General features: G+C 36.6%; 2 protein-coding genes across 2 annotated transcripts in view; one reads left to right on the top strand and one right to left on the bottom strand.

Moving 5' to 3' along the window:
- Positions 1-5,391: 5,391 nt before the first annotated feature.
- Positions 5,392-10,270, bottom strand: LOC125101590 (basic salivary proline-rich protein 3-like). Its single transcript, XM_047731986.1, has 3 exons — positions 10,266-10,270; positions 6,290-6,637; positions 5,392-5,480 (listed from the first exon to the last, which is right to left on the bottom strand). Exons 1-3 carry the CDS (start codon positions 10,268-10,270, stop codon positions 5,453-5,455), a joined length of 381 nt encoding a protein of 126 aa, XP_047587942.1. The 3' UTR covers positions 5,392-5,452.
- The window catches only part of PHF3 (PHD finger protein 3), an 84,530-nt gene continuing 64,228 nt past the window's right edge, over positions 6,242-26,543 (top strand). The window contains 2 exon segments of the mRNA XM_047733086.1: positions 6,242-6,446; positions 16,963-17,231. Of these exon segments, the coding sequence (XP_047589042.1) occupies positions 16,988-17,231 (244 nt within the window). The 5' untranslated portion in view covers positions 6,242-6,446; positions 16,963-16,987.

Below are 26,543 nucleotides of genomic sequence, written 5' to 3'. Positions count from 1 at the left end.
ATGCTGCCATGAACATTCATGTGCAATGTTTTGCATGGACACATGTTTTCATATCTCTTGGATGTACATGTAGCAGTGGAATTAATGAATCATATGATAACTCTATGTTTAACAGTTTGAGGAACTGCAAGACTCCTTTTTAAAGAAGCTGCATCACTTTATATCCCCACCATCAGGGTATGAGTGTTCTTATTTTCCATAACCCCACAAATAATTGTTTTTCTATCTTTTTTATTATAGACATCCTAGTATGTATATGGTAGTATCTCATTGTGATTTTGGTGTGCATTTTCCCTAATGACTAATGTTGTGTACCTTTTCATGTGTTTACTTGCTTATTTGATATCTGCTTTGGAGAAATACATATATACATCCTTCACCCATTTTTTTTTTAAAGTAAGTTCTATGCCCAATGTGGGGCTTGAACTCATGACCCTGAGATTAAGAGTCACATGCTCTACTGATTGAATCAGCTAGGCACCCCATCCTTTGCCCATTTTAAATTAGGTTGTCTTTTATTGTTGAGTTGTAAGAGTTCCTTTTTTTTTTAATATTTCTTTATTTTTACTTTAGTGAGAGAGAGGGAGTGCACACAAGTGTGAGTTGTGGGGAGGGGCAGAGGGAGAGGGAGAGAGAGAATCCTCAAGCAGTCTCCCCATTGAGCATGGAGCCCTATGTCGGACTTGATCCCAGGACTCCAAGATCATGACAGTTGAAATCAAGAGTCAGACAGTAAACCAAATGAGCCACCCAAGTGGCCCTGTTAAGGGTTTTCTAAATATGTATATTCTGGATACCAGTCCCTCATCAGATATATGATTTGCAAATATTTTCTCTCATTTTCTGAACTGTCATTTCATTTTTTGATTTTGCCCTTCGAAGCACAGTTTTTAACTTTGATGCAATTAAATTTATTGTTTTTTTTTCGTTATTTTTGCTTTGGTGTCATATTGAATTTGCCAATTCTGAGATCATAAAGATTTACCCTATGGTTTTCTCTAGGAGTTCTATAATTTTTGCTCTTATATTTAGGTCTTCGAGCATTTTGAGTTAATTTTTTGTTTTGTTTGTTTGTTTTAAAGATTGCATTTATTCATTTGAGAGAGAGACAGAGAGAGAGCATGAGAACGGGAGAGAAGCAGAGGAGAGGCAGAGAAAGAAGCAAACTCACTGCTGAGCTGAAAGCCCGACATGGGGCTTGATCCCAGGACCCTGAGATCACTTCCTGAGCTGAAGGCAGAAGCCTAACCATCTGAGCCATCCAGGCACCCCAGCTTTGAGTTAATTTTTGCATATGGTTTGAGGTTAGGGCCAACTCTATTCTTTTGGTTGTATCTAACCAGTTGTTCCAGTACATTTGTTGAAGAGACCATTCTTCCCTCAGTGGATGACAGTGATATTTGTTCTTTGCTCAAAATTAGTTGACCATGACACATGGGTTTATTTCTGGATTCTCAGCTTTATTCCACTGATTAATAACTCTATCCTATGTTAGTATCATACTATCTTGATTACTGTTATTCTATGGTTAAGTTTCAAAATTGGGAAGTATGAGGGGGCTCCTGGGTGGCTCAGTCTGTTAAGTGTCTTCCTTCAGCTCAGGTCCCCATCCCCAGGCCCTGGGACTGAGCCCTGCTTCAGGCTCCCTGTTCAGTGGAGAGCCTGCTTCTTCCTCTACACCACCTCCCCGCCACCCCCCACCCCTCACCCACCTCCATATGTGCTCTTTTTGTCTTTCTCAAACAAACTCGTAAAAAATTAAAAAAAAATAAATAAAATTGGGAAGTGTGTGTCTTCCAACTTTATTCTTCTTTTTCAAGATTGTTTTGGCTATTCTAGGTCAGGTTTCCTTTGAAGTAAAGGTTTTGTTTTTTTTTTCCTGTATAGCGAAAATGCAGTATTTTTTTTCCTTGTTAGGCTGTTTAAGTGTTATATATTCCTGTTGGAATTAGTTTTCCCAACTGTATTGTAACCAAAGCTTGCTGTTTATGGAAAACCTATTAATTTTTTTGTGTGTGCTGATTTTTTAGCAACTGACCTAGCACTCCAGTAACTCCTTAACGCTGATAGTCATCTGATTCTCTTTGGTAGGCAGTTAAAGCGTATGCAAACAGCAAATCATTGTGGTTTTTTCTTGTTTTATATCTATCTTTCATTTCTTTTCTGGCCTTTTCGTATTGGCTAATATTGAATAACGGTGGCTGTAGTCACAGCCTTGCTTATCCCTGGCTTGAGTGAGGAGGCTTCTAATGTTTCAGATTTTGGGTGATGGATTCAGATAGCTAACGTTGAGCTGCCTCTTGAAAGGATGCAGGAGCAATCCACTTAACATGGTGGGAGGGTCTGTGGTGATGTTTGGGGTCAGTTCAGAAGAGGGCACTTCTGTCAGAGGTAACAGCATGATCAAAGACTTTAGGTTGAGAGATAGTATGGATATGTGTAAGAAACAGTAAGAACTTACATGTGGCTGTGTCATAAATTTAAAAAGCAGGGAATAGTGAGAAAAGAGGCTGAAGAACTGGACAAGGACCAATCCTAAAGTGTCTTAAAGGCCATATCCCTCATTAACACACTTCCTTTGTTAAAAGAATTTGAATTATTTTTACTATTTTCATATGTAGTAAGTCCAACCAGATAATTAATTTTTGCAGTTCCAGAACCACACATATTTTCTGGAACTTTCTTGTCCTTGAAGGCATCCACTCTAGGCCTGTTAAAACATGAATAAATGTCCTCTGTGTCAAGTGCTGTCGAAGTAGTTAATGACAGAGCTGATCCCTCCTTATAGTTGCTAAAGTCTGCAAAGGTGGTTCCTATGCCTTGTGCAGACCTGGTGCATGGAAAAGTTTTATTTTATTGTTTGACCCAGCCTCTCTAGGCCCCCCTGATCTCTACATGCTGTCCAAACTATTTACCATGGGTCAGGACATGCACTTCCTTTTTACCTATTGTTTCCTGCTGAAAGCCTAAGGAGCTGGGAGCAATCTTTCTGGAGAAAACAGGTTAAAAACTGTGTGGAAAGAAAGCAAGCCTGACATAAGGAACAATGTGTTCTGGGTTAAGCCCCTAAATTCCACAGTGATCTTAGTAAAATGAATTCAGAATATTTTGATTCCACTGCTTTGCTCCCTTGTTTAAGAATACAAATTTCACATTTATTACACACTAATAAGAAAGTGTGTTTGTGTATATAGAAAGTGTTTTCCAGGAAAAAAACCATTAAATATATTTGATGTTTTATTGGTTTTCTGTTTGCTGTATTTAACTCTTCTCATTTTATCATCTTTAGTGAACTGATACTGTAGAGACCAATGTTTCAGTGATGACAAGCATCTTTCATATCAAACTTAATCTGTGTACAGTACTGTGAGCTGTCTTCCATGATCTCACTTTCTGCCAGACTCAATTTTCTCAAGTTTTGCAAGATCCAAATTTTGTCAATTTTCATTTTACATCATTTCTTAGTCAATTACAAGTACACTGGTCAGATCTAGCCATTGTCTTATCTTATTTTCTACCAAATTTAATTTTCCTGAGTTAATTTGAAGTTTTCAACACTATCAATACAATCTGATTTTCCAGTAGGCCCTTTAACCAAAGCAGAATCCTTCATGCTGTTAAAGCCATTCCCGGTATGATTATGATGGCTCTTTCTTCTGGTAACCTTTTTATAGACTGGGTAAAAGACACATTGTGTTTATATCTGGGAGCAAAAACCAAAGATTATTAATGAACAGATGTGAACCTGGGTGCTTGCCTGGTTCAAAATAATAGAGTAAAAGCATCATGCTTTGTAATAAGCTTGTTGGTTTTTTTAGGATTAGAAACCTTTGCTTTGTGAATGTGACAGGCTTATCATTTCTATATTTTCTTTTACCTCCATTGCATTTTTTCATAAATTTACTAAAATTTCTTAAACAAGGTTAAGTTTTCCACAGCTCTTCCAAGGAAATTTTCCATCTAATGATTTTCCATTTGAGTTCTACTCTATTAAGTCCCTTAGCACTGGATTTTGTTTATAATCTTATTCTTTCCCAATGACTTTTTCAAATTTCACACTAAGGTCCAGAAGAAGAGTAAACATAAATTTGAGACTTATTTGTGCAATTCATCCCAAACACTCCAAGTGAAAAAAAAAATGTGATTACTCATTTCTATTTTCCTTTCTCAAAAAACAAACAACCCCCCCCCCAAAAAAAAATCCCAAAAACCAAAAACCATAAAAAAAAACCCCCGCATTGTAAAACCAAGTTTTCAGGGATGGATGAGCCAAGGCAGTGGGTGGAATTCTAGGATTCCAGTAGAATTAGGACAATCTTAAACCTCCTTTGTGAAAGAGCATTTAGTATCGGGAGTGCTCGAAATACCAGAAGTTTGGAGAGAGTAAAGAACAGCTCTTCACCGCATGCCTGTGAGCTATTATCCTACTCCGCACAAATCTCACAATGTGGACTACAGTTGGCATAAGGCTTAAATCAACAAGTAAAAGTTTCTGAAGAGCACAGCAGGTGCTGGCTATCATTCTTTAGTGGGTACTCTAGTAGTTCTTGCAAAGAGAAGGCACAGTCCCTGTCCTTAAAGGGGCTCATTTTGGTTCTAGTGATGACTAGCAACAATTACCTCATAGTGCTTTTAATGGGCTGAGATAGAGGTCAGCCCAAGCTGCTGTGGAAGCTCCTAGTCTAGACCAGTGGTTTTCAAACTTTTTGGTCTCAGGACCCGGATACGCTCTTAAAAATTACTGAGGGGCTTCCAAGAGCTTTTGTTTATATGGGTTATTTAACATCATAGAAATTCAATCTAAGAAAACATTTTTAAAAAAATACAACAAAATTCATTGTTATAATCTATTATGAAAAAATACATTTTCCAACAAAATTTAATGAAGAGTGGCATTGTTTTAAATTTTTGCACATTTCGTCAATGTCTGGCTGAATAGATGGCTGGATTGTTCTATCTGCTTCTGCATTTAATCAGCTGCTACATGTTTTGGTTGAAGAAAAACAAAATTTGGCCTTAAACATATATAGTTGTCAAAGCTTCTCTAAAAGGTCTCAAGAATCCTTCAGAGGATCCTCTTGATACATTTTCAGAACTGCTGACTTCGACCAGGAATGATTCTTGGAGAAGGCAACTTGCGTCCTGAAAAAGACTAGGTATTTGTTTTTTTTTTTTTTTTAAAGATTTTATTCATCTATTTGACAGAGAGAGATCACAAGCAGGCAGAGAGGCAGGCAGAGAGAGAGGAGGAAGCAGGCTCCCTGCCGAGCAGAGAGCCCGACGCGGGGCTCGATCCCAGGACCCTGAGATCATGACCCGAGCCGAAGGCAGCGGCTTAACCCACTGAGCCACCCAGGCGCCCAAGACTAGGTATTTGGAGACAAGGTGAGAGTGGAGGTGTTTAATGATGGGTCTGTGGTGCACACCCCGCAGGGATTCTTCGGCAAGGGGCTCATCTACTCCGCTCTAGTCTACCATTCCTGAAAGAACACCCAGTTAATGAAAAGCATCGGGAGGGAGCAAATCTGATCATCAATATTACATTAACTATGAAACCTTCGTGCTTATTACAATAGAGAAAAATCGATCTATGTCTCACCCCTTCGGGCGGCCACCGAGACGATAGCTAAAGGCCCGCAGGCGTGCCGCGCCCTCCGAAGACTGGGAGGGGCGCGGAAGCCCAGTGGAGTGGAGTGAGACTGTCGGGGCCCCGCGGAGGCGCGGCGCGGGAAGGCCCACACTGCGCAGGCGCAGCGTGCAGGCCGCGGCCCCCGGAACGGTAAACAGTGGGGTCACGTGACGCGTCCCGGCTTCTGCCTCCGCGCCGCCGCCGCACGCCGATGGCTGCGGGGTCTGGCGCCGCCGCACGGTCCCCACGAGGCGAGCGACCCTTGGGCCCTGGGCGGCGGCGGCTGCTACGAAGATAAAGAGGGCGGCGCGGAAGCCAGGCTAGTGTCGTCAGCGGCAGCCGCTCGGCCCGGTGAGGAAAAGAGGCTGTGGCAGCGACGCCGACGTCCTGCGCGTACCCCCTCTCTTCGGCACCCACCGGGCCCCCCCCCCCCCTCCTCCTCGGCGGCGGCGGCGGCGGCGGCCACCATCTTCCTCTTGCTGCCAGTGGTAGCGCTCGTCTGGCGGAGCTGGGTGAGTTGCGGCTCTGGCCGCGGCCAGGGAGACGGGCAATCCTCCCCTCCCCCATTCCCTTCCACACGCACAGCGCCTCCGCGGGCCTCCCCGCCCCTCCCGCGGCGGACACTCCGCGCCTTTCTCCCGCGCAGCCGGGAAACCTCACCGGCCTCTTGCGCAACGTCCTCGGCCTGCCCGGGCGGCGCCTCTGTAGCCCGGGACCGTTTGGACCGCGGGCTGGGAGGGAGGCGCGGCGGCGAGGTTGCCAGGCGGAGGGTCGGGACCGCGGCCTCTTCCCGGCTTCTGCTCGCGGGCCTTTGGCGGTGAGTGTGCCCTACCGCCGCGGGCGCGCAGGCCCGGAGGGACCGCGGGCGCTGCCAGGAAGGCCTGGCCCGCAGGCCTCCGGACCGGTCCTTCGGATCTCTTCCCTCCAAAGGAGTCCGGCTTTGAGCTTTGGGCCCCGGGTCTGGGAAGCCAGGATTGGCCTTTGCCGCGAGGCAGAGCCCCGTCCCAGCTTTTGGAGAGGGGGGAGTTGGCGCTCTATCCATCCTCCCGCTACCGCGCGCTTTTGTGCTCGGGACCCAAACTGTCGACTCCTTTTGCTTAGTTTGAAATGGGAAGCCTAGAATCTGGCCCTCGGATAATACGAGTAATTTAATGAACCACTTGTCGATACGTGCGTGTTAATGGTGCTAAATAACTGATCACCTGACACGGGGGGGGGGCGAGGAGGAGGGAGATAGGGAGAGAATGTTGGTACCGCGCACAGTCCTGTTTCCCTTCTTTCCCCCAGCAATGTGTTGCCGATGACCTTTTCCCATCTTTGGATTTTTAAATGCTATTTCCTAGAGACTATGATTCGAGGTAGTTTGCATGATTATTGGTGCTATTCAGGAATCATTCGCAGATTATGATCATGGATAATCATTAATGTAAGTGGCAACAACGCTTCTTCATTACGTGTAGAGATACTTAATTTTAAAAGAGACATTGGTTACTGAGCCTTTCCCAAATGTTTTACTACATATTTTAAGCTAAAATTTAAAAAAAAAAGATACAGTAAACTATTTAGGGAGTACTTATATAGTACATTGTTCTATTTAGTTACTATTTTGGGGTCGAACTTGTCTTCCTTTTTACAAACTGTTTGAGATCTTCCAAAACTACGCCTCCATTACTCATTCATTTCCTACCATTTTTTGATTCTTGAATGAAGTGTTTGGGATGGTGAAAATGTTTGTAGATGTGTTTGGGGTTGGAAAGAGACGTGAGTTAAAGAACCTGGAAATCTTTGCAGCATTCTTCTGCTGTTTTTGAATTTGTATATTCATTCCAGAGCACAGGAGATGTGTGAAGATTATTATTTTGGGTAGTTTCTACCTTCACTACTAGTCGATCTTTTCTTAATTTACAATTATTATTTTCTGTCCAGTTATTCTGTTTACTAGCCCTATGTTACAATAATGATTTTTTTTCTCCATCATCATTATCACTATTACTATTCTAAATTACAAACTTCATTTCCTCATGATAGTTACATAATTTGAGGGGCCTCGAGAGCTATTTTTGCTCTGATTAAGCCACACACACAGTTCAGTCAGTTCTTGAGCTGCAGAAAGACTTCTGCTCAACTGTAGTGGGCCACTATTTAAGTATGCAGAATTACAACAATAGATTTTAAGCTTTATTTGATAGCTGTACCGGTGATTTGTCAAAAGGATAACAAATGAGTTACTGATGGGACCAGTTTTCCCTTTTTCCTTGCATGCTTTATAGGTCTGTTTATTGATGAGCATGAAAATGTAATTTATTATACTGCTTTGCATCCTTTGGGAGGGCAGTGAACTTCCTTATCTATCACACTGATTAGTTTTGCATTCCATGATGTTGGGACAGACTTCACATAACTTTAGTTTATGAGTGGATGTACTCATCTGTTGCATATGCAAATAAGTCAGATTAAGAGAAGCGATATGTGTAAATGTAGGTGAAAATTAGCGTTGATTAAATGCAAATTTCAGAATAGAAGAGTGGAAAGGAAGTTGTCTTTATGTTAAAATCGTTTAAAACCATTCTATTAAAATTTAAAATGTATTGAGAATGGAATTAATTAAGAAAGGTTGATAATTTTTGACAAGTAATAACCTGTTAATAAAATTATTACTGATAAAAGCTTGGAAGGCAGCAGTTAACAATTTGGATTATTGCAAAATTATGCTGATTTTAGATTTTTACACAGTATGGATTTTACTTGGGAAAAACTGATGAATGTAAATTATGCATACAGTTTGGGCTTTTTTTGAGTGCTAAAACGTAATGGTTATCTTCTTTGGTAATATGGTATTTACCTTTTTGATACAATTTGCTTTCTTAAATGTGCACTTTTCCCCTTGTTTTTTACACCTATTTCTCATGAAATCCTTTTTATTTATTTGTCTAGAGATAAGATCTTTTCTATTTTTTAGTGAGTTAATGAGATTTGTTGATAAGCATCTCAGGTTTGTAGATTACCCATACCTACTTCACCAGTGTTATGAAGTATCAGGAGGAGGGCTGATTTCTTTCTTTCTTTTTTTTAAATGATTTTATTTATTTATTTGACAGGGATCACAAGTAGGCAGAGAGGCAGGGAGAGAGAGAGGGGGAAGCAGGCTCCCTGCTGAACAGAGAGCCTGATGGGGGGCTGGATCCCAGGACCCAGAGATCATGACCTGAGCCATGAGCGGAAGGCAGAGGCTTAAACCATTGAGCCACCCAGGTGCCCCAGGAGGGCTGATTTCTAAATATTTTCATTCATCCCTGTTTCAGGAATTCTTTCTTTTTTTTTCTTTTTTTTTTTTTTTAAAGATTTATTTATTTTTTTTTTTTTTAAGATTTTATTTATTTATTTGACAGACAGAGATCACAAGTAGGCAGAGAGCAGGCAGAGAGAGAGAGGGGGAAGCAGGCTCCCTGCTGAGCAGAGAGCCCGATGTGGGGCATCCCAGAACTCTGGGATCATGACCTGAGCCGAAGGCAGAGGCTTTAACCCACTGAGCCACCCAGGCGCCCCTCAGGAATTCTTTCTGACATGTGGCTTCTGATTTCTTGTATGGAACAGTACATCTTGGGCTCTGTTTCTCATTTCTTCTTGGAGCACCTCTGAGAATCCTGGAGTATCTTTTCAGAGGCTTAGACATTTTATTTTTTAAATTACAAAAATGACTTGGCAAATTGTTTGGCACTTAAAAACAATACAGTTGCATGTTGAACAGCAAAAGATACTCCCTTTTAGTTGCTACCGTTTGATTACTGGGGAAAGGTATTTGAGGGTATTGTTTTGATTCAAAATACCTGAGACCCAGGTGCTGTTTGTACCCTCAAGAAACCTGGACTAGGCTGAGAAACAAGATTCAAAGACATGAGATGTTCAATCATTGCAGTAGAATTAAAAGAAGAACTTGCAAGAATTACAAAAGGCATTGTGTGAGGAATTGTCAAATGTATAAGCCTGGACACTTACTCCTATGCAGTGTGTTTAATTTAGATCATTTTTTGATGGTCAGGGGATTTGCACTTTTACGATCATTTGTACTATGAAGAGAGGTGATGGATGAAGAGAAAGATTTAATAAAAATTTCAAGATACTATCCAGAAGTTTTAATCTGCACAGTCTGTTAGATGAAGTTTTAAATGGCATAGTAGATTGTACAAAAAGGCTAAACTTAACAGTTTTGGTTCATTCATAATTTGTGTGAGTTGGCCACATGAAAAAATTCTAAAATTGTAGACTGTGAAAATAAATTGCAGTTTATAGTTGATAACTTCCAAAATGATGTTTATACACACTCAGGATAGCCACTGTATTTTTTATGTGTAGGGAGTGGCTAAGTGTGTATTTTCTAGCTATTTTGGAAGAAGTGTATGTCCCTTTATTTTTAGTATTTTTGGGATTTCATTAATGATATATTAAGAACAGAAAAATTAGTTATGTGTTATGTAAGTAGAGTGCATAAAGTATAGTAGCTTAAACGTGCAGACTCAGGAATCACACTGCCTGGGTTCCAGTTGAGGTGTACTGGATATGTAACCTTGGGCAAATTACATAATGGTGTGGGCCTCAGTTTGCTCTTCTGTAAAATAGATAAAATAATTGCACCTACCTCATAGTGTTGTTGGGAGAAGGTAATGAGATAATGTATACAATACACTGATCATAGGGTCTGGCTCATAGTGTATGCTAAAAGCACCATGTTAGCTTGGACTGTTATTACCTCGGCCATAGTTTTAATGATGAACTACTTCCACTGTTTCTGTGGTTAATCCAAACTGCTAATGCTTCCCATAATATCAATAGAATATAGTTGTTAACTTTGAAGTTAACTCAATACAGCTAGCTTGTATAATTCTGCTTTTGCCAGTTTCAACTTCTACCTGCTAGTTCTTTTTCTAGATTCTTAGGTCTTTAGTATTAGCATGGCAGACACCTTGGGTTCTTATATAGTCTTTTACCTGATAAATTCAGAAAAGTTATGAACCTTGCTGCTGCTTATAGATTCTAACCAATGAAACTGAAGTAGAATTTGATGTGTGTGTTTAGAGCAGTTAAGGTTGCATTGCTCTCTAGAATTGTACTTTCTAGAATTGTGTCATACCACATGGTCTGTTTAGTGATTTTCCTTACCTTTATCCTGGAAGGATAACCTTTATTCATCTTTAATACTGTTTTATTATGGTGGTTAAGAACTAACCTTTGTCTCAGAGCAGAATTGAGTCCTAGCTCTGTCACTTATTTATTCTGTAATATTGGATGTAACTTTGCTAAACTTTAAACTTTGCTAAACTTTACTCTTACAACTTAAGAATAATAATAGTATCTTCCTAATTGTGTGGTTGTGAAGATTAAATGACATGCATTTAGGTTTAGCATAGTGCCTGGCACATAATAAATATTCAGTGCATTTTACTTTATAAACAGGTAATGTAGGGTGTAGTGGTAAGTGCATTAATTCTCGAATGAAATTTTCTAGGTTCAGATTTCATCTCCACCACTTACTATAGCAAGTAATTTAATCTTCTTGATCCCAATTAATTTCTTCCTTCCTTCCTCCATTTGTTTCTTTCTTTCTTTCTTTCTTTGTTTATAATATAGCATTGTTGTGAGGATTAAATTAGTAAGTGTAAAGCAGAGTTTCTTTAGCAGTTTTCTGGCTGGGTAATTCTTTGTTGTGGGGCTATCCTAGTGCATTGTAGTAATTTTACTAGATGCCAGTAGCCTGCCCTCCAGTTGGTGATTACCAGATGTCCTCTAGAGGGGCATAATCACCTCTGATTGAGAATTACTGATGTAAAGCATGTAGAACATTGCCTGGTGTGAAATTAGAGCACATCATTTTATGTGTTTCATCACCATTAGTAGTGGTACTTTTATTTTTCTACTACTACTACGTACTAGAAATTTGTTTGTGGTAAGCATGCCTGATGAATTAATGGCTTACTTTAAACTGTAGTGTAGGGACTGGGAGGCACCAAGTTTCCATTCCCAGGGCCTTTGCATTTAGGTCTTTGCCTGGATTGCTCTTCTCCATTTTTATACAGATCATGGTTTCCAGTTTTTGGGTTACATGTTGCCCTATAATAAGCAAGGTCTTCGTTTAGCATTGTACGTAGAAACCCTCCTTCTCCCCTATAACTATTACCCTGTTTAATCTTTCATCATAGATTTTATAGTCTTCTGAATATATTTTTACACCCCATACCACCCCCCATACGCTTACACACAAACATAGACTGTATGAGACAGACCTTCATCATGGGATAACTTCTTAGGGCCTTTGATAGCTTTAGTGATTTATCGTTAGATTTAGATCTATTTTTTTTTTTTTAAAGGAGATAACATTATAAAACACATAGTTTTACTTTGATGCTTCTGGAAAGTTGAGATAATTTTAATGTAAAAGGGGATTTATGTAGAAGTATGTATATAAAATATATTTGTGCTATTGGTGCTTTCTAAATCTTTCTGCTTTCTATTCATACATGGAACAATATATGTTGGGGATTTTTTTTAGCGTAAACTAAATTTGGCTGCAGTATAGTTTTTTTTTTTTTTTTAAGATTTTATTTATTTATTTGACAGAGATCACAAGTAGGCAGAGAGAGAGGGGAGGAAGCAGGCTCCCTACTGAGCAGAGAACCCTATGCGGGGCTCGATCCCAAGACTCTGGGATCATGACCTGAGCTGAAGGCAGAGGCTTTAACCCACTGAGCCACCCAGGTGCCCCTGCAGTATAATTTTTTATGAGTTAAGATAAAACAAGTATTTTAAAGCAGTAAATATCTTCAAACTCAGATTAAATTTTATTCAGAATGTTGGTAGTAATACTTATTTTTTAAATTGTATTCTTTCTACATGGTCTGTTAGGACCAAACTCTGTTGTTCATAATTAGTGCTTGCTATTCCCTTTGTCTGGAGTATTCTCTGGACTTTGAGAATCCAGCTGCTTAGATTTTCTTGACCTCGTAAGTTTCACCTTCCTCTGTGAAGATGTCTGCAGTCCTTCAGTATGACACTTGCATATTTTGTTGTGATGTTTATGTATTGTATTTGTTTATATGTCTATATTCTTTTATATTGTGAGTTCCTTGAATATTGAGTGGTATTTGTTGCACTGTTACCTATGATAACTAATTAAGTGGATTATCCAAATTCTCTGACTTAGCTGAATATATTTTATGGTCTGTAAACATGAGGTGTGACTGAACTGAAAAATAATTTCTGATTTTAGCATATATATATTCCCAAATTATTAGTATCAGTTTAATTGGATATATATGTATCATTAGCCACTTAGCATATACCCTAGATAGGCTTGCTATGTTTTATTTTTCGAAGATTTATTTTATTACTATTTTTTTTTTATTAGAGGTGGGGAGAGACAAAGGGAAAGGAACAGAGAGAATCACAAATAGCCTCCACACTTAGTGTGGAGCCTGCTGTGGTCTTGATTTCACAACCTTGAGGTCATAACCTGAGCTGAAAGCAAGAGTTGGACGCTTAGGTGACTGAGCCACTCAGGGGTCCCTTGAAGATTTCATTTTTAAGTATTATCTCTACACTCAGTGTGGGTCTTGAACTCTCACCCTGAGATCAAGAGTTGGATGCCCCACTGACGGAGTCAGCCAAGTTCCCCTGTTTTAATTATTAAATTTATAATGCCAAGTATAAGGAAGCATTTAAATATAGTTTCATTGTAAGATATAGACATTTGTTTAACTGAAGCAGTTTGTTTAATTAATAGATATTGAATCAACTCATTTTTTAATTTAATTAGATCTGATTGTTTATCTACATTATTAAATATCTCCCTAATTCTATTTTATTATTATGTTTAAATACACTTTTAAAGAGTATCATTTTTTAAAAATTTAAGTAATCACTACACCCAACTTTGGGCTCAGACTCATGACCCTGAGATAACCGAGTCATGTGCTCTTTGACTGAGCCAGCCAGCTGCCCCTTCTCTAATTTTAGATTAGTGTTTTTAAAAAAACTAATTTTGGAATAATTTTAGATTTATAGAAAAATTGTCGACACTGTGTAGAATTCCTATATATCCTCATCCCAATTTCCTGATTGTTACATCTCACATAATGCTAATAATGCCTTAACCAGAACTAGAGATTAAAATTGGTGCATTACTATTAACTAACTTCCAGGCTTTATTTTGATTTTACTAGTTTTTCTACTATTGTCCTTTTTTGTTGCATGATCCAACCCAGTTTACCACTCTGCATTTAGTAGATTAGTATGTTCATGTTAAGTGAATTAATATTCCTGCAAACAGCTTGTTTTCCAGTTTAGTATGGAAGATATTATTTTATTTTTGATACTGAACACTTGAAACTGATTTTTTAAAATAAATGACTTTATACTTCCATTAAATAATACTTTCAAGATAGTTTTGTGTGATGACTCTATACTATCATTTTTGGAATTCTTTGGAATTACCCCCAGAGCCAGTTGCAACTGCTTATGAAAAGTCAGTTTTACTAGTTTACAGCAGTTTTACAAGAAAACTAGTCTTGTGATATGCTGTGTAGAAATTCTCTTCTTGGGACCCTTAAGCTTGGGGTGCTTTATACCTTATTCTGTGTTGGAATATTAAAGATGTCTCAATGGTAGCTGCTTAGCAAACATTCATTGAATGAATTAAAGGTATTATTAAAGAAATGTAACTTTGTTATGCCAGTCCTTCTCAACATTTGACCATGGAAGCTTTTTCCCTGATGTGCTTATTTAAATCCAGATAGAACACACTTTGTAAGTCATATACCAGTTTTGGCCAAATACCTGTACTGGAAAGTTTGGCTTACCCATCTTATTTACAGTATGTTTTACTTTTTTTTTTTTTTTAATTGGTCTTTAAAGACTAAATATTGTCTACCACTGAGATTAAAAAATATGCCATAGGCATATTTGGCATGGTTTACTAATAGCAGTGTTACTGAAAAAAAAATATGTTGCATATTTAGATTGCTATTTAGAATGGGCTGGCCTCCCCTATACCTTTGTGATTTTGAGTTGTGTGATCATAATTTCTGAGTATTCTGAATGTCTCCATCACTTGAAAGCACACAGCAGGTAGTAACAGAAAAACTGACTTCAGGTGAAGTTTGTAGAATTTACCAGATTTGCGTTGCTATGGGAATGAGTGTGTTTTTAGTAGATTTAGCATACTTTTTTTTTTTTTTTTTTTGAAGGAAAGTTAACTATTTGCTTTTAGAACTGGAATTGTCCTTTTTTTTTTCTTTTTGATTCATCTGAGAAAAAAAGGTTGCTAATTGGGATGCAGCTTTGAAGAGGAAGTAGTCTTGGATTCCAGCACATTCAGATAAACTAATTTGTCTGTAGTTCTAGCTACTTGATTGTGTAAACATTTAGTAACATTTTTGTAAATTATTTTTAATTGCCAAAAATTTACTGTACTAAAATTTTTTTGGAACTTAAAACATATTAATGGAAGTATTGGTGAAGTATGATAATTGAGCTTTTCTTAGTTACTGAGACTCAGGTAACATTTGGGAATTAAAACTTTTCCCGACTTTTCATCAACATTGTGAGCTATAATTTTCTTTTAATATTATAGTTAGAAAATACATATAAAATAACCAGCAAATCAATCAAATAGTTAATATTTTATTTCAGTGTTTTATTATATTTTAACATGAGTAAATTGCAAAATTTGAGAAGTAATACTAAAATCCTTCTATTTAGAAGGGGATGAACCTTTATGAGAATGAGGAAATTCTCTTTCTTTTGTTTTTAGGACTTTAAATTGAGCTACAGTAAACTTTCCACTTAAAATGAACAGGTTGATGAATTTCAGCAGAGGTATACATTCATGATTTAGGGCATTTTCAACATCTCCCAAAGTATCTTCTTGTCCCTTTGCAGTCTAGCCTTCTGTTATCCAAGGACCCAGGCAACCACTGATTTGCTGGGAAATTATGGAAAATTATTTTTAAAGAAGAGCCTTTAATGAGTCAAATCTAGTCAATTTCTAGCTCTTGTAGCTCGATATGAAAGGAAGAAGTATGGTTGTGGGCTATGGAGCCTTGACCTAGGACTGAATCTTGGCTGTTTTGTGGTTTTGGGGGAAGACATTTAAATTGTTTAAATGAATTTTGTCTTATAAAACAAATTATTTACATGTTATTTTCTATATAGAGACTATTACTATTAGAAATAAATGGGTTAAATTTAAGTAAAATGGTTAGCAGCATATAATATATTACCAGTAAATTGTTGAGAGTTTTTGGACTTCCCCTTCTTTCATCATTTTTATAGGGGAAAGAATCAAAGACAGTTTGAGGAAATTTTGCTAGCTTTGGAGCCAGTCTGAAAATCCTTGGAATTTTGAACCGAAGATGTTCTCAGTCAATTTTCTAGCTGACTGAATATTATTAGATGTTTCTGTTGATGCCTCCCCTCCACCTTCCAAAGTATATTGGTTCAGTTTTTTCTGAACCAGTATTGAAAATTATTGAACTTTTGACTAAACGAGTCTCTTCTGGGCATTAGGTGACCTTTCTGAGCAGTACCTAGTATCACTAGGCAACTAGCTTGACATCTGTATATACTTCACATAACTCAGTAAAATGATTTTAAATCTCTGATATATTGTTTTCATTTATCTCATTTTATACTAAAAGGATAAAAGGAGTCCCTTTAAATGCATGTATGTTCATGTCTCTGCCTGCATATGTGTAGTTTCTTGAGTTTTGATTTGTTGGGTTTAATTAATAGTTTCTTTCCATTCTTTCCATTTTTTCCTCCTACCCCTAAAAACTACCTTTTCTCTCTATATTACCTTTCTATAAATAATTTAAATGCTTTGTAAATAAAACAAGGCTATTTTGCAGTTTTAGTAGGTATGGGACAATAATTTGATTTTGGCTCTTTTATATTGATATATTGTAAAAGCAGTGTCATTCTTAATTTATGAAAAGATTATGGTTAAAAACATACGGTTTTTATGGTTTAAGCCATGTCATTTTTTTCAACTGTATGAAATTAATGGATTATATACATAGGTTTCCCCCCCCCAAATAATGAATTGAGTAAACATTTAATAGGATTTCTGGTAAAATGATATTCTACATGTGTGATAAACATTTTAGTAAAGACTCATTCTACATGTCCAAATGTTTATTCTAAAAACAGTGAGGATTTTTTTTTAAACAATTCAGAAATACCTAAGTGTGTTCTTAGACTCAAAACTATTAAAATAATTTGGTTTTAGGTGATTTTCAATTGATAGCTTTATTTCTTATGGTATTTTTTTTGTCTTTCTATAGGGCTGAAAGACACACAGAAGTCTTCATGGATATAGTTGATACATTTAATCATTTAATTCCTACTGAACACTTAGATGATGCCCTATTTCTAGGATCCAACCTGGAGAATGAAGTCTGTGAGGATTTTAGTACAAGTCAAAATGTCTTAGAGGACTCGCTGAAGAACATGCTCAGCGATAAGGATCCTATGCTAGGATCTGCAAGTAACCAGTTCTGTTTGCCTGTTTTGGATAGCAATGATCCCAATTTCCAGATGCCTTGTTCAACAGGTAATTCTTTTTTTTTTTCTTTTTCTTTTTTTTTTTTTTTAGTCTGCAATTTAAAATAAAAAATTTTCAGCAGCATCTTTTTTTTTTCTTTTTCTTTTTCTTTTTTTTTTTTTTTTTTTTTTTTTTTTTTTTTTGGTGAGGGTAGTGAATTTAGGATTCTTTAATTTGAATTTAGAGCTGCTTTTCTGGACGTCAGAATTAGACTTTAAATTTTCTTCCGAGGAAAGTGGAATTATCTTTGAGGATATGGATGTAGATAGGATGACCAGTGACCATATAATTTATTTTCTAAAGGGGGATACTTTTTGAGAATTACAGGGGTGCTGTTAATAGTTACATCATGACAAAAAGTCTAAGTTGGGACTCTCTCTAGTATTTAGGGATTTCCTAGCAAACTGGGACATTATATCACCCTAGGCATGCTGGACTCAAGGGGAACTGCTGTGTTGAGCTTTTTCAGTGCCCCTCCCAGCCCCTTCAAATTTAATATATTGTGTGCTTCCATTTCAGATATTTTGACTTTTTATATATGTATCTTAAAATCAGAGAAAGAACTCTAGACCTGTGCTGTCCAACTTAGTAACCACTAGCCACATAAAACTGTTAATCACTTAAGAGGAGTCCAGTCTTAATTGAGATATGCTGTGAAGTGCACACTAGATTTTTAAAGACTCAGTATGAAAAAAGATGTAAAATATATTTTACCAGAGCTTTTTAAATGTTCATTACATTTGTGATGTATTAGATACTTTTGGTTAAAAAAAAAATGATTAAAATTAATTTCACATTTTTACCTTTTTTTAAAGTGGCTATATGTAGTGTGTATATTTATATGTGTATATATATGTATATAAAGTGGTTTGCATTATATTTCTGTTGGATAACACTGCTCTAGGTTCTGTAGTTGAAGTAACTGAAAGATTGAGGTTAATAACTTTCCATAAGGCTAAACTAATTCTTAATATATTAATATGTGGAAGAACATGTAGGTTTTCTTTTATAAAGCAAAGCAAGTACTACAATAAACTTTGGGGCAATTAGCTATTCCTTAAGCTAAAATTAAATAAAGGAAAATCAGCTTCACATGGAGAAGTTAGGCTTCTCTTCACTGTTCTCTAGAGTAGTTCACAGGTTTATGTGGTCTTGATCTTTCAATGACTCTAGACTTTTTCACTATTGTTTTTCAGTATAGTTTTTGTTTCCTTTTAATATTTTCTATCTAATATTTTAATAATATTTAAAGTTTGGATTAGGCTGGCCTGCTATTGATCCATAAATTTGTCAGATTATTCTGCTTGAAGACCTCAACACTTTGACTACTAGGAATCTTCATTTTAACAACTCTTTAATGCTGAGATCTTTTGAATTGCTTGCTAATGGTGTATCTCTGAATTATATACATTGTGTTGTGTTATTGCATAGGTTTACATTGTTTTTGTTGTATTCTAAATGTTACAAAGCTTTTAAAATTTTGTTTTATGTATGCATTGTTCAAGTTTTTTACTTTGGTTCCTGTGTCAGTACAGTATACCTAATTATCTCTATTTTCAAGTGCTTTTGACAGTTCTTGGTTGTATACATAGTTTCACAGTTCAGTCCAAATTCAGGAAAAACATTTATTGAATACTTCTGTGCTTGTTACTGGAAACATTCTTAAGGATGTTATGCTAGGTCTGAAATTGGCAAATATATCATCTTGTTAGATTTCTTAATTTTAAAATTTCAGCCCTTTAGTAATGCTACTGGTATTCCTACTTGCTGTCCCCCTTTTTTAAAAAAATGATTTCTGCTGTTATGAAAAGTTTTTACTGATGTGAAAAGTCTCTTCAGTTTGGTGAACATCTCTTATATTGGATGACTTAGAACATCTTTACTGAACTACTTAACAGTTTTTTTGAGGTATGATTAATACTTGTTTGTGATTTTGTTTATTATCTACAAACTAACTTTTTAAGAACTTAAGTGAATTATTTCCTAAAATATTTTATTATAAATTGCTATAATTTATCTTGGTTCTGAAGCAGAATTGTTGGTATTAACATGTATGTGTAGTATATGTGTTTTTTAAATATGTAGGGAATTTGTGGAGGAAATTTTAAATAATAAAGCTCTTGTGCTTAGGATTATTGAGATTTCTTTCCCACAAGGTAGGGCATTTATCTTAATTGCTTCAAAGTTCTTTTGCCCTTTGGGATATTTAGTTGAGTGAAAGTGCTATGTATTTTCTAATGATAACAAAATTGAAGTCATTTGAATTGAAAAAAATTGTTTTGACATAATTTTAGATTTAAGAGAAAGTTGGAAAGAAGTAATTTTTATTTTAAACTATTTAGTAAAAACCTTATATGGACAACTTTTCTAAGTTTAGCTATTCACATACTACTACAGCTTTTTTATTATAAAATAAAAAGGTCTAGTTTTTACCCAACTGTTTGTGGGTCCATAGGTTTTTACTAATTGTCTTCAGCAGGGAAAGCACCCTGGCAGTATTCCCCATGTCAAGAAAGCTATAGATTATGGTTATTTTATAACCTTGGCTTAGATAGTGTTAAAATTAGCAAACAGAATAACTGTTTTGTCCTCTGCTATGCTGAACCAAGTTGATTTGCTGTAGTTGTTAAAGATCAGTTTTTGTTGACATAGTTGAGCAGCTTGCATGTATTTCAGCTGTCTCCAGAAATCATAGAATAGCTTTAAAAATTATGAAAATAGGGAAGAAACATGGAAGATTACTTATAGGGCTCTATTCAAGACAAAAAAGTTAGGATGCTAATTGTTTCATTTTGGGAAATAACCAGTAGATTTTTTATCCCTCCTCCCCCCTTTTTTAATGCTTTTAACTCTAAAGTATTTCTTTATGTACGTATTGCCATATTTACATATGGTTTGTAGATTTGCCCAGTAAACATTTTTTTTTAATTTAACTCTAGTAAGGGAAATCATTAAGTATTGGGGACATGTTTGGTCTTTATTATCAAGCCAATTATTGGTATTCTTTAAAAATCCTCTTATCCTTGAAATTAAACTTAAAATTAAAATATTTGCCCAGGTAATAGGTTCAGGATGCCAAGTACATTATTTATATAAACACTTGAAGAAAAGATATAAAATCATTGAAACGGTTTTTGAAAAACTGGTGGTAAAGAGTGTCATGAAGAAATACTTTATCATTTTACAAACATGTTCCCCTTTTATATAGATGGCTAGGATTCATAAAAGTGAAGTAAATCTTGTATTTAACTATATCTTTACATAGGATATTGAAAAGAAAAGTTCAGTGGCTGTAATTTGGTTTATTTTCTTAAGACCAGGAAGACAGATACATTGTAGATATATGGGTATTCAGAGTAGCCTTTCATTCAGATAGCACTCATGGCTACTGTACCCTTCAGTAATATCAAGGTGTTCTTTCCATGCTACATCATGGCTTACAAATCTTCGTTCACTAAATTAAAAACAAAAATAACAAAAAACCAAAACTTTCCGGTATCATGGTGTTTGGAGATTAGACAACCAAAAAAGTTGTTAAATTCTTATAGGTATCTTGCTTATATGCTTATTTGACTAAAGTGGGTATGTTTAGAAGAGAGCAAACAGAAAAGTTTGTAGAATTAGAGATGTAACTTAGTGGAGGAGAGAAAATGCTGGAAGATGGGAAGAGTAGGATATAGTAGCAGCCATAGATCCTTGAAAATTTGTCACATTGGCAAGATATTTGACTTTTTAATGGGTAATGGGAAAGAGCTAGGTCCATTATGTAGCAGTTAGACAGAGAGAACAGTTTAACTAGCTAAAAGGAAGAACTTGGGGTTCCCCCAAAACGGAGTAATAGTTTCCTGGGGATATGAGATTTACACCTTTCTTTTTTTTTTTTGTTACAATTGACTTTTGCTCTGCTTAGCTTGATGTAGTATAAAGCAAAGTATATCTTAATTTTACTTTGCATTGAGTACTTAATTTTCTTTTTAATTTAAAATCTGAAATCATGGGGCGCCTGGGTGGCTCAGTTTGTTAGGTCATGATCCCAGGGTCCTGGCTGGGCTCCCTCCTCAGCGGGGAGTCTGCTTTCCTCCCTACCACTCCCCCTCCACTTCGCTCATGCTCTGTCCCTCATTCTCAAATTAATAAAATTAAAAAAACAAAATCTAAAATTACGTTTTCATCACTCTATCCCTAATTAATGTCTTTTAGTTTTTTCTTTTATCTATTACTTAAAATTCACTTCATTTTTATTCCTGTAGTCCATTGCTTATTTAACTTAAAAACAAAAACCTTGGATTAAGACTAGAACAGTTTTTATTCTTTGGGTTGCTGACTGAATCTTTTTTTAAATTTAGCTTGCTTGTCTGTGCGTTTATACAGGCTTCTTTTTTCAAGGTCTTGGGCATTTGGTTCTGTTGCATCTACCTTTTTGTGGAGGTTTGCCTCATAGGGCCCTTTGTCTTGTTCTTGTCTGGGTTTGCCATTCTCTAGGCCTGTGATATATCTGTCATCCCTGATCTCTCCTGCTGTCCTGGAGTAGAGAGTTATTGTTTGCCTATATTTCATTGACTTTCTGTGCCCTCCTAATCACATCCTTAGTAACTTTCTGATAACATCATATTTCAGTAATAATTTGCTTTATATAAAAAACAAAGTTGAATATTACCTTTTTAAAAAAAATTTTTAAAGCATTGCTTCTTAGCTTTCTAGTATCTGGTATTGTGTATGGGTTGTTTGATTTCTCCTATGAGACTTATGCTTTGTTAGGTGGCCATCCCTGCACCCCTGCTTTAGGATCTTTTCTTTATCTTCTGGTGTTTAGTATTTCATGTTGTGGGGTACTTGGTGGGCCTTTATGAAGAGTGATCCCTTCAGCTCTGTGAAATTTTCCTGTTGTTTTTTTTTTTTTTTTTCCTACATCTTCTGGTAGACAAATTTTGCCCTTTCTAGAGCCCATGGTTGTTTTTTTTAAATCACTTTCTTCTTTACCAGCTATATTTTTGTCTTTTTAGAGTTTACTACCATATTTCTCTTTGAATATTTAATTTTGACAATTACGTTACTGTTTCTGAGAACTCTTGTCTTCATTTGTACCCTTTAAAAAATAATTTAATTAATTAATTATATTAAGTAAGCTCTGTACCCAGTGTGGGACTTAAACTCAACCCTAAGATCAAGAGTCACAGGCAAAAAAAAAAAAAGTCACAGGCAGTATGTCCTGAGCCAGCCAGGACCCCCTATTCATACCATTTTAAAAATAGTATTCTTGGGGTACCTGGGTGGCTCAGTGGGTTAGGCCTCTGCCTTCAGCTCAGGTCATGGTCTTGGGGTCCTGGGATTGAGCCCCACATCGGGATCTCTGCTCGGCAGGGAGCCTGCTTCCCCCTCTCTCTGCTTGCCTTTCTGCGTGTTTGTGATCTCTGTCAAATAAATAAATAAAATCTAAAAAAAAAAATAGTATTCTTTGTTATAGGAATATAGTAAGAGTCTCTTTATAGTCTGAATTGGTTTCTGTATTTGTATATTTTGATCTTTCTCATTGTGTTGCAAACTTTTTCCAAATGTCAATTATTTTTGATTGTTTGTTGGTGTTTAAACTTGAAGAATTGGAAATTTTTGACAGGTTTGCTGTGGGATAAGTGAATCTTAGTTAAATAGCCTGCACTTGTTTTAGGAAACCTCTGGATGCCAGGGTGAGAGGTGCTTTTTCTTTAGGTATTAACTGTCTTTGTCTCTCAGGCTTGTTCATTCAGTTTCAATTTAGGGTTAAGAAAAGATTTTCTTGCTTGGGAGTTAATGCTTGTCTGTAGACTTTGTTGGGTGGTATTAAAGTTAGGAGAAAAGATGAGGTTGACCGCTCATCACTTGGTGTCCTTACGTTAATTCTTTATTTCTAGCCCAGTTCCTACAAATGCCCTTTGCTGGGTAGGATTTTTCCTCTTAAGTTGCAGCTCCTTTTGGCTCTAAACTAACTTTTTCATGCTTTGTTTCATTAGTCCTCTCTATTTAGTTTTCTTTTCAGAAGTTTGTTACACTCTTTCATCAGTTTTGGGAATTCTGCGTATTCTTTGTTATTATGGGCTTTTACAAACTTTTATTCCTTTATTCTCATTTTAATGGGATTTAGGGAGAAATAGGAGGTAAAAGTTGGCCATATGAAGCCAGTGACTCTTTTAATTAAATTGGATAGAATTTCTGATACCCAGTAATTCCTACCTAAGACTTTTGGAACCTTGTCCATTATTATTTTGCCTTTGTCAGTGTAGAATTTTACCATTCTTTATTTCTTCTATGGTCAGTTTGCATTTGTTCCCTTCCTTTTAAGATTTGTTAACCTATCAGAAGTATTAATCTTAATTGCTAGTTTTTTGTTAGTAATAAAGGTATAAACAAACTTCTCAGAGTTTGCAGGTATATTAGTCAAGAGTTTTTTAAAGAAAGAGAAACCAGTGGGGGGTGTGTGTGTGTGTGTGTGAGATATATAGGGAGAGAGAGATTAAAATTAAGATTGGTTTCTGTGATTGTGGAGGCTAGCAATTCTGAAATCTCTGTGGTAGGTTGGGAGCTTGGAGACCATAGAAAGAATTTATGTATCTTGAGTCTGAAGACAAAATTCCCTCTTACTTGGAGGACCTGCATCTTTTTTCTCTTAAGGCCTTTAGTTGAGTTGATGGGGCCCATCCATGTTATGGAGCATAATCCGCTTTATTCAAAGTCTACTGATGTAAATGTTAATCTCATCAAAAATATATTCACAGTAACACTTAGTAGGCATGTTAGTAAAGAACTTAAGTTCTGTGGCATAATGAACTTGAAATCTCAGGATTTGGGGGAAAGTGGTTTCATGGGGAGTTTGTAAGCAGAGGTATCTATCTTATAAAGCCCCCAGGTCTTTTCTTTTGTAAGGGATTATATATGAAGGAAGTTGATAGAAAAGCTAATACATATGGATGTTAATGTAATGTACAAAAGTATTTGGCTAGTATTATTAACTCTTTACAAAAACCTTAAAAGCTGTAAATAACTTATTAATCTCATAGGTAAATTGAGATTCTGAGAGTTAAGTAATTTTCCAGGTTCAGTAATAAGTAGGTCATAGTACTTAGACTAGAAAAAATTTCAGTATTTCAGTCTTCCTGCCTTAAAATACATGAGTGCTGTTCAGATCAAGGCTCTAAACTGTATCCCAGATTTTATTTGGCTTCATAATCAGCAAAAGTAGCATGGGGAAATTTTTTTTTTAAGTTCCATTTTTAGAAGAAAAAGGAGACAGTTGTCTTCCTTTCAAACAATGTGTGGATTTGTAGGATAGATTTATGAGTGCCTGATAGGATTCTTCACTATTAAAGATCAGGTGTTCTAGAGAGAGAGAGTCATTAGCCAGTGATTTAGGCAGTCATATATATGAGAAAGTTGCTCTAAGGATGTGCTTTTTACTCAGTGTTAGCAGGTAGAAGTGGTCTACAAGCTACGTAATACCTTCCTCAACAGGTAAAGTACTGATTCAGGATGGTATTCAGTTAGATACAAGAAAAAAAAAACTAACCTCTTCTCACTTTACAGGTGAAGAAATTGAGACTTAAAAATAAACGTTAACTTGAAGTTTTGTTAAAAATGGGTCATTTTGGCTTTTTTCACTTACTGGGTGTCTATTTCGTATCAGGTAGTGTACCAGACAGTAGATATACAGTGTTGAGTAAAACAAAAACTGAGTTTCTCTTTTAATAGATCTTTAAGTTTAGAAGTAATTTTTCTGATGTTTTGAGGATGGTTAATAAGTCTAGTTATTTATTTAATATGCACTTGCTGCGAGAGGTCATCTGCCATGGGTCTTGTGTGTTCCTGCTGAGTGTGGCAAGAATGCAAGGTCTTTTTTTTTTTTTTTTTAAAGATTTTATTTATTTATTTGACAGACAGAGATCACAAATAGGCAGAGAGGCAGGCAGAGAGAGAGAGAGGAGGAAGCAGGCTCCCTTGCCCAGTGGAGAGCCTGATGTGGGGCTCGATCCCAGGGCCCTGGGATCATGACCTGAGCCAAAGGCAGAGGCTTGAACCCACTGAGCCACCCAGGCACCCCAAGAATGCAAGGTCTTAACCACTCTGAAACTGGTCTATTTTTTAGGGTTGTGTTTGAAGCAAGCAACCTTGAAGAATAAGATAACATTTATTACTTCATACACCCGCCTTTCTGTTCCCACCCTCTGCTTATATCAGACAAATTGCAGGTTTGCCTGTTACTTAGTATGAAAATAGTAAATTCCCCACACTGTTCTCCTCCTATATCTCTACCCAATATGTAGGCTCACCTTTTGCCCCTGTGGAACTTGGGGTGGGGGAGAGGGCAAAAAGAATTGACAACACTGTGGTCTGTTGCTTGCTCTGCCATGATGACAGAATTTTTTGTTTCTGACCCAGTAGTCTGATGTCTTTTGTCAACGCCATGTACCAGTAACAGGATAGTTTTTAAGTTTACAAGTAGGGTAAAATCCCAGACCCTTCGTAGTTCTCATCATTACTGTGTTGAAGTTCAGAAATGATAATATGAGGGCTTATTACCAAGCACTTTAATTATTAAAGTTGAAAAAATAATTTACATCTGTGAAGGCAATGATAGCTCTATATACAGTATGTTGTTCATACAGACATTAGAATAGTACCCTGTCCAGCATTTAGTAGGTTTGTGAACAGCTTTTTAATCTTTAAAGTAGTGTATTCTTCATAATTAAAAATTTGGATATAGAAAGAAAATCAAGGTTCCTTGAGCAAATGCTTCTTGGCTTTGGTTTTGATCTTCTATTCCTTTGTCTAATTCTGTAACTTTTATTCCTACCATTTTTTCCATCTATAAGAAAAATAAATAATGAACTCTAATTTTGCTGTTTCTTGATTTTTCTCTTGAGGATGTTGACCAAAAGGAATTCTGATAAAATAGAGTGAGAGGTGCATCTGCAGTTCTTATGGGATCTCAATGATGGGACAGTTTGGCTGACTTGTAGTGACCCTAAAGAGAGATTAGCTTGTTTTAGGGCCCTGTCCTGGCTTACTTTCCCTGTCCTAGTGATTGTTATACCTGCCAACTAGAAGAATTGAATTTCATAATTCCTTGGCACTGACAGATTCCTGTTATTGGAGAATTAGGAAAGCTGAATTACCTAGAATTACTTGAATCATAGACTTAGGTAGGCATCCTCAGCCTACTGGCTGATCCCAGAAATACTTTCCCTATTCCAGGCTCTGTTCTTTCCTAGTCTGTTGCTGTGATGGATTTGGTTCTCATGGGTTATGATTTACTGGGTCATCTTGATAAAAATTTTTGGCTTTTTGGTCTAG

Source organism: Lutra lutra, chromosome 6 (genome assembly GCF_902655055.1).
Source record: "Lutra lutra chromosome 6, mLutLut1.2, whole genome shotgun sequence".
In the NCBI taxonomy this organism is placed as follows: Eukaryota; Metazoa; Chordata; class Mammalia; order Carnivora; family Mustelidae; genus Lutra; species Lutra lutra.
The sequence above is the reverse complement of the archived record's forward strand: the minus strand, read 5'-3'. Positions and strand labels throughout refer to the sequence as shown.

What these genes read in the sequence shown, in the direction of transcription:
- LOC125101590 (XM_047731986.1), bottom strand. An exon ending in GGACGTTGCGCAAGAGGCCG is followed by an intron (nt 5,481 to 6,289) that starts GTGAGGTTTCCC and finishes GTGTTCTTTCAG; the next exon opens with GAATGGTAGACTAGAGCGGA.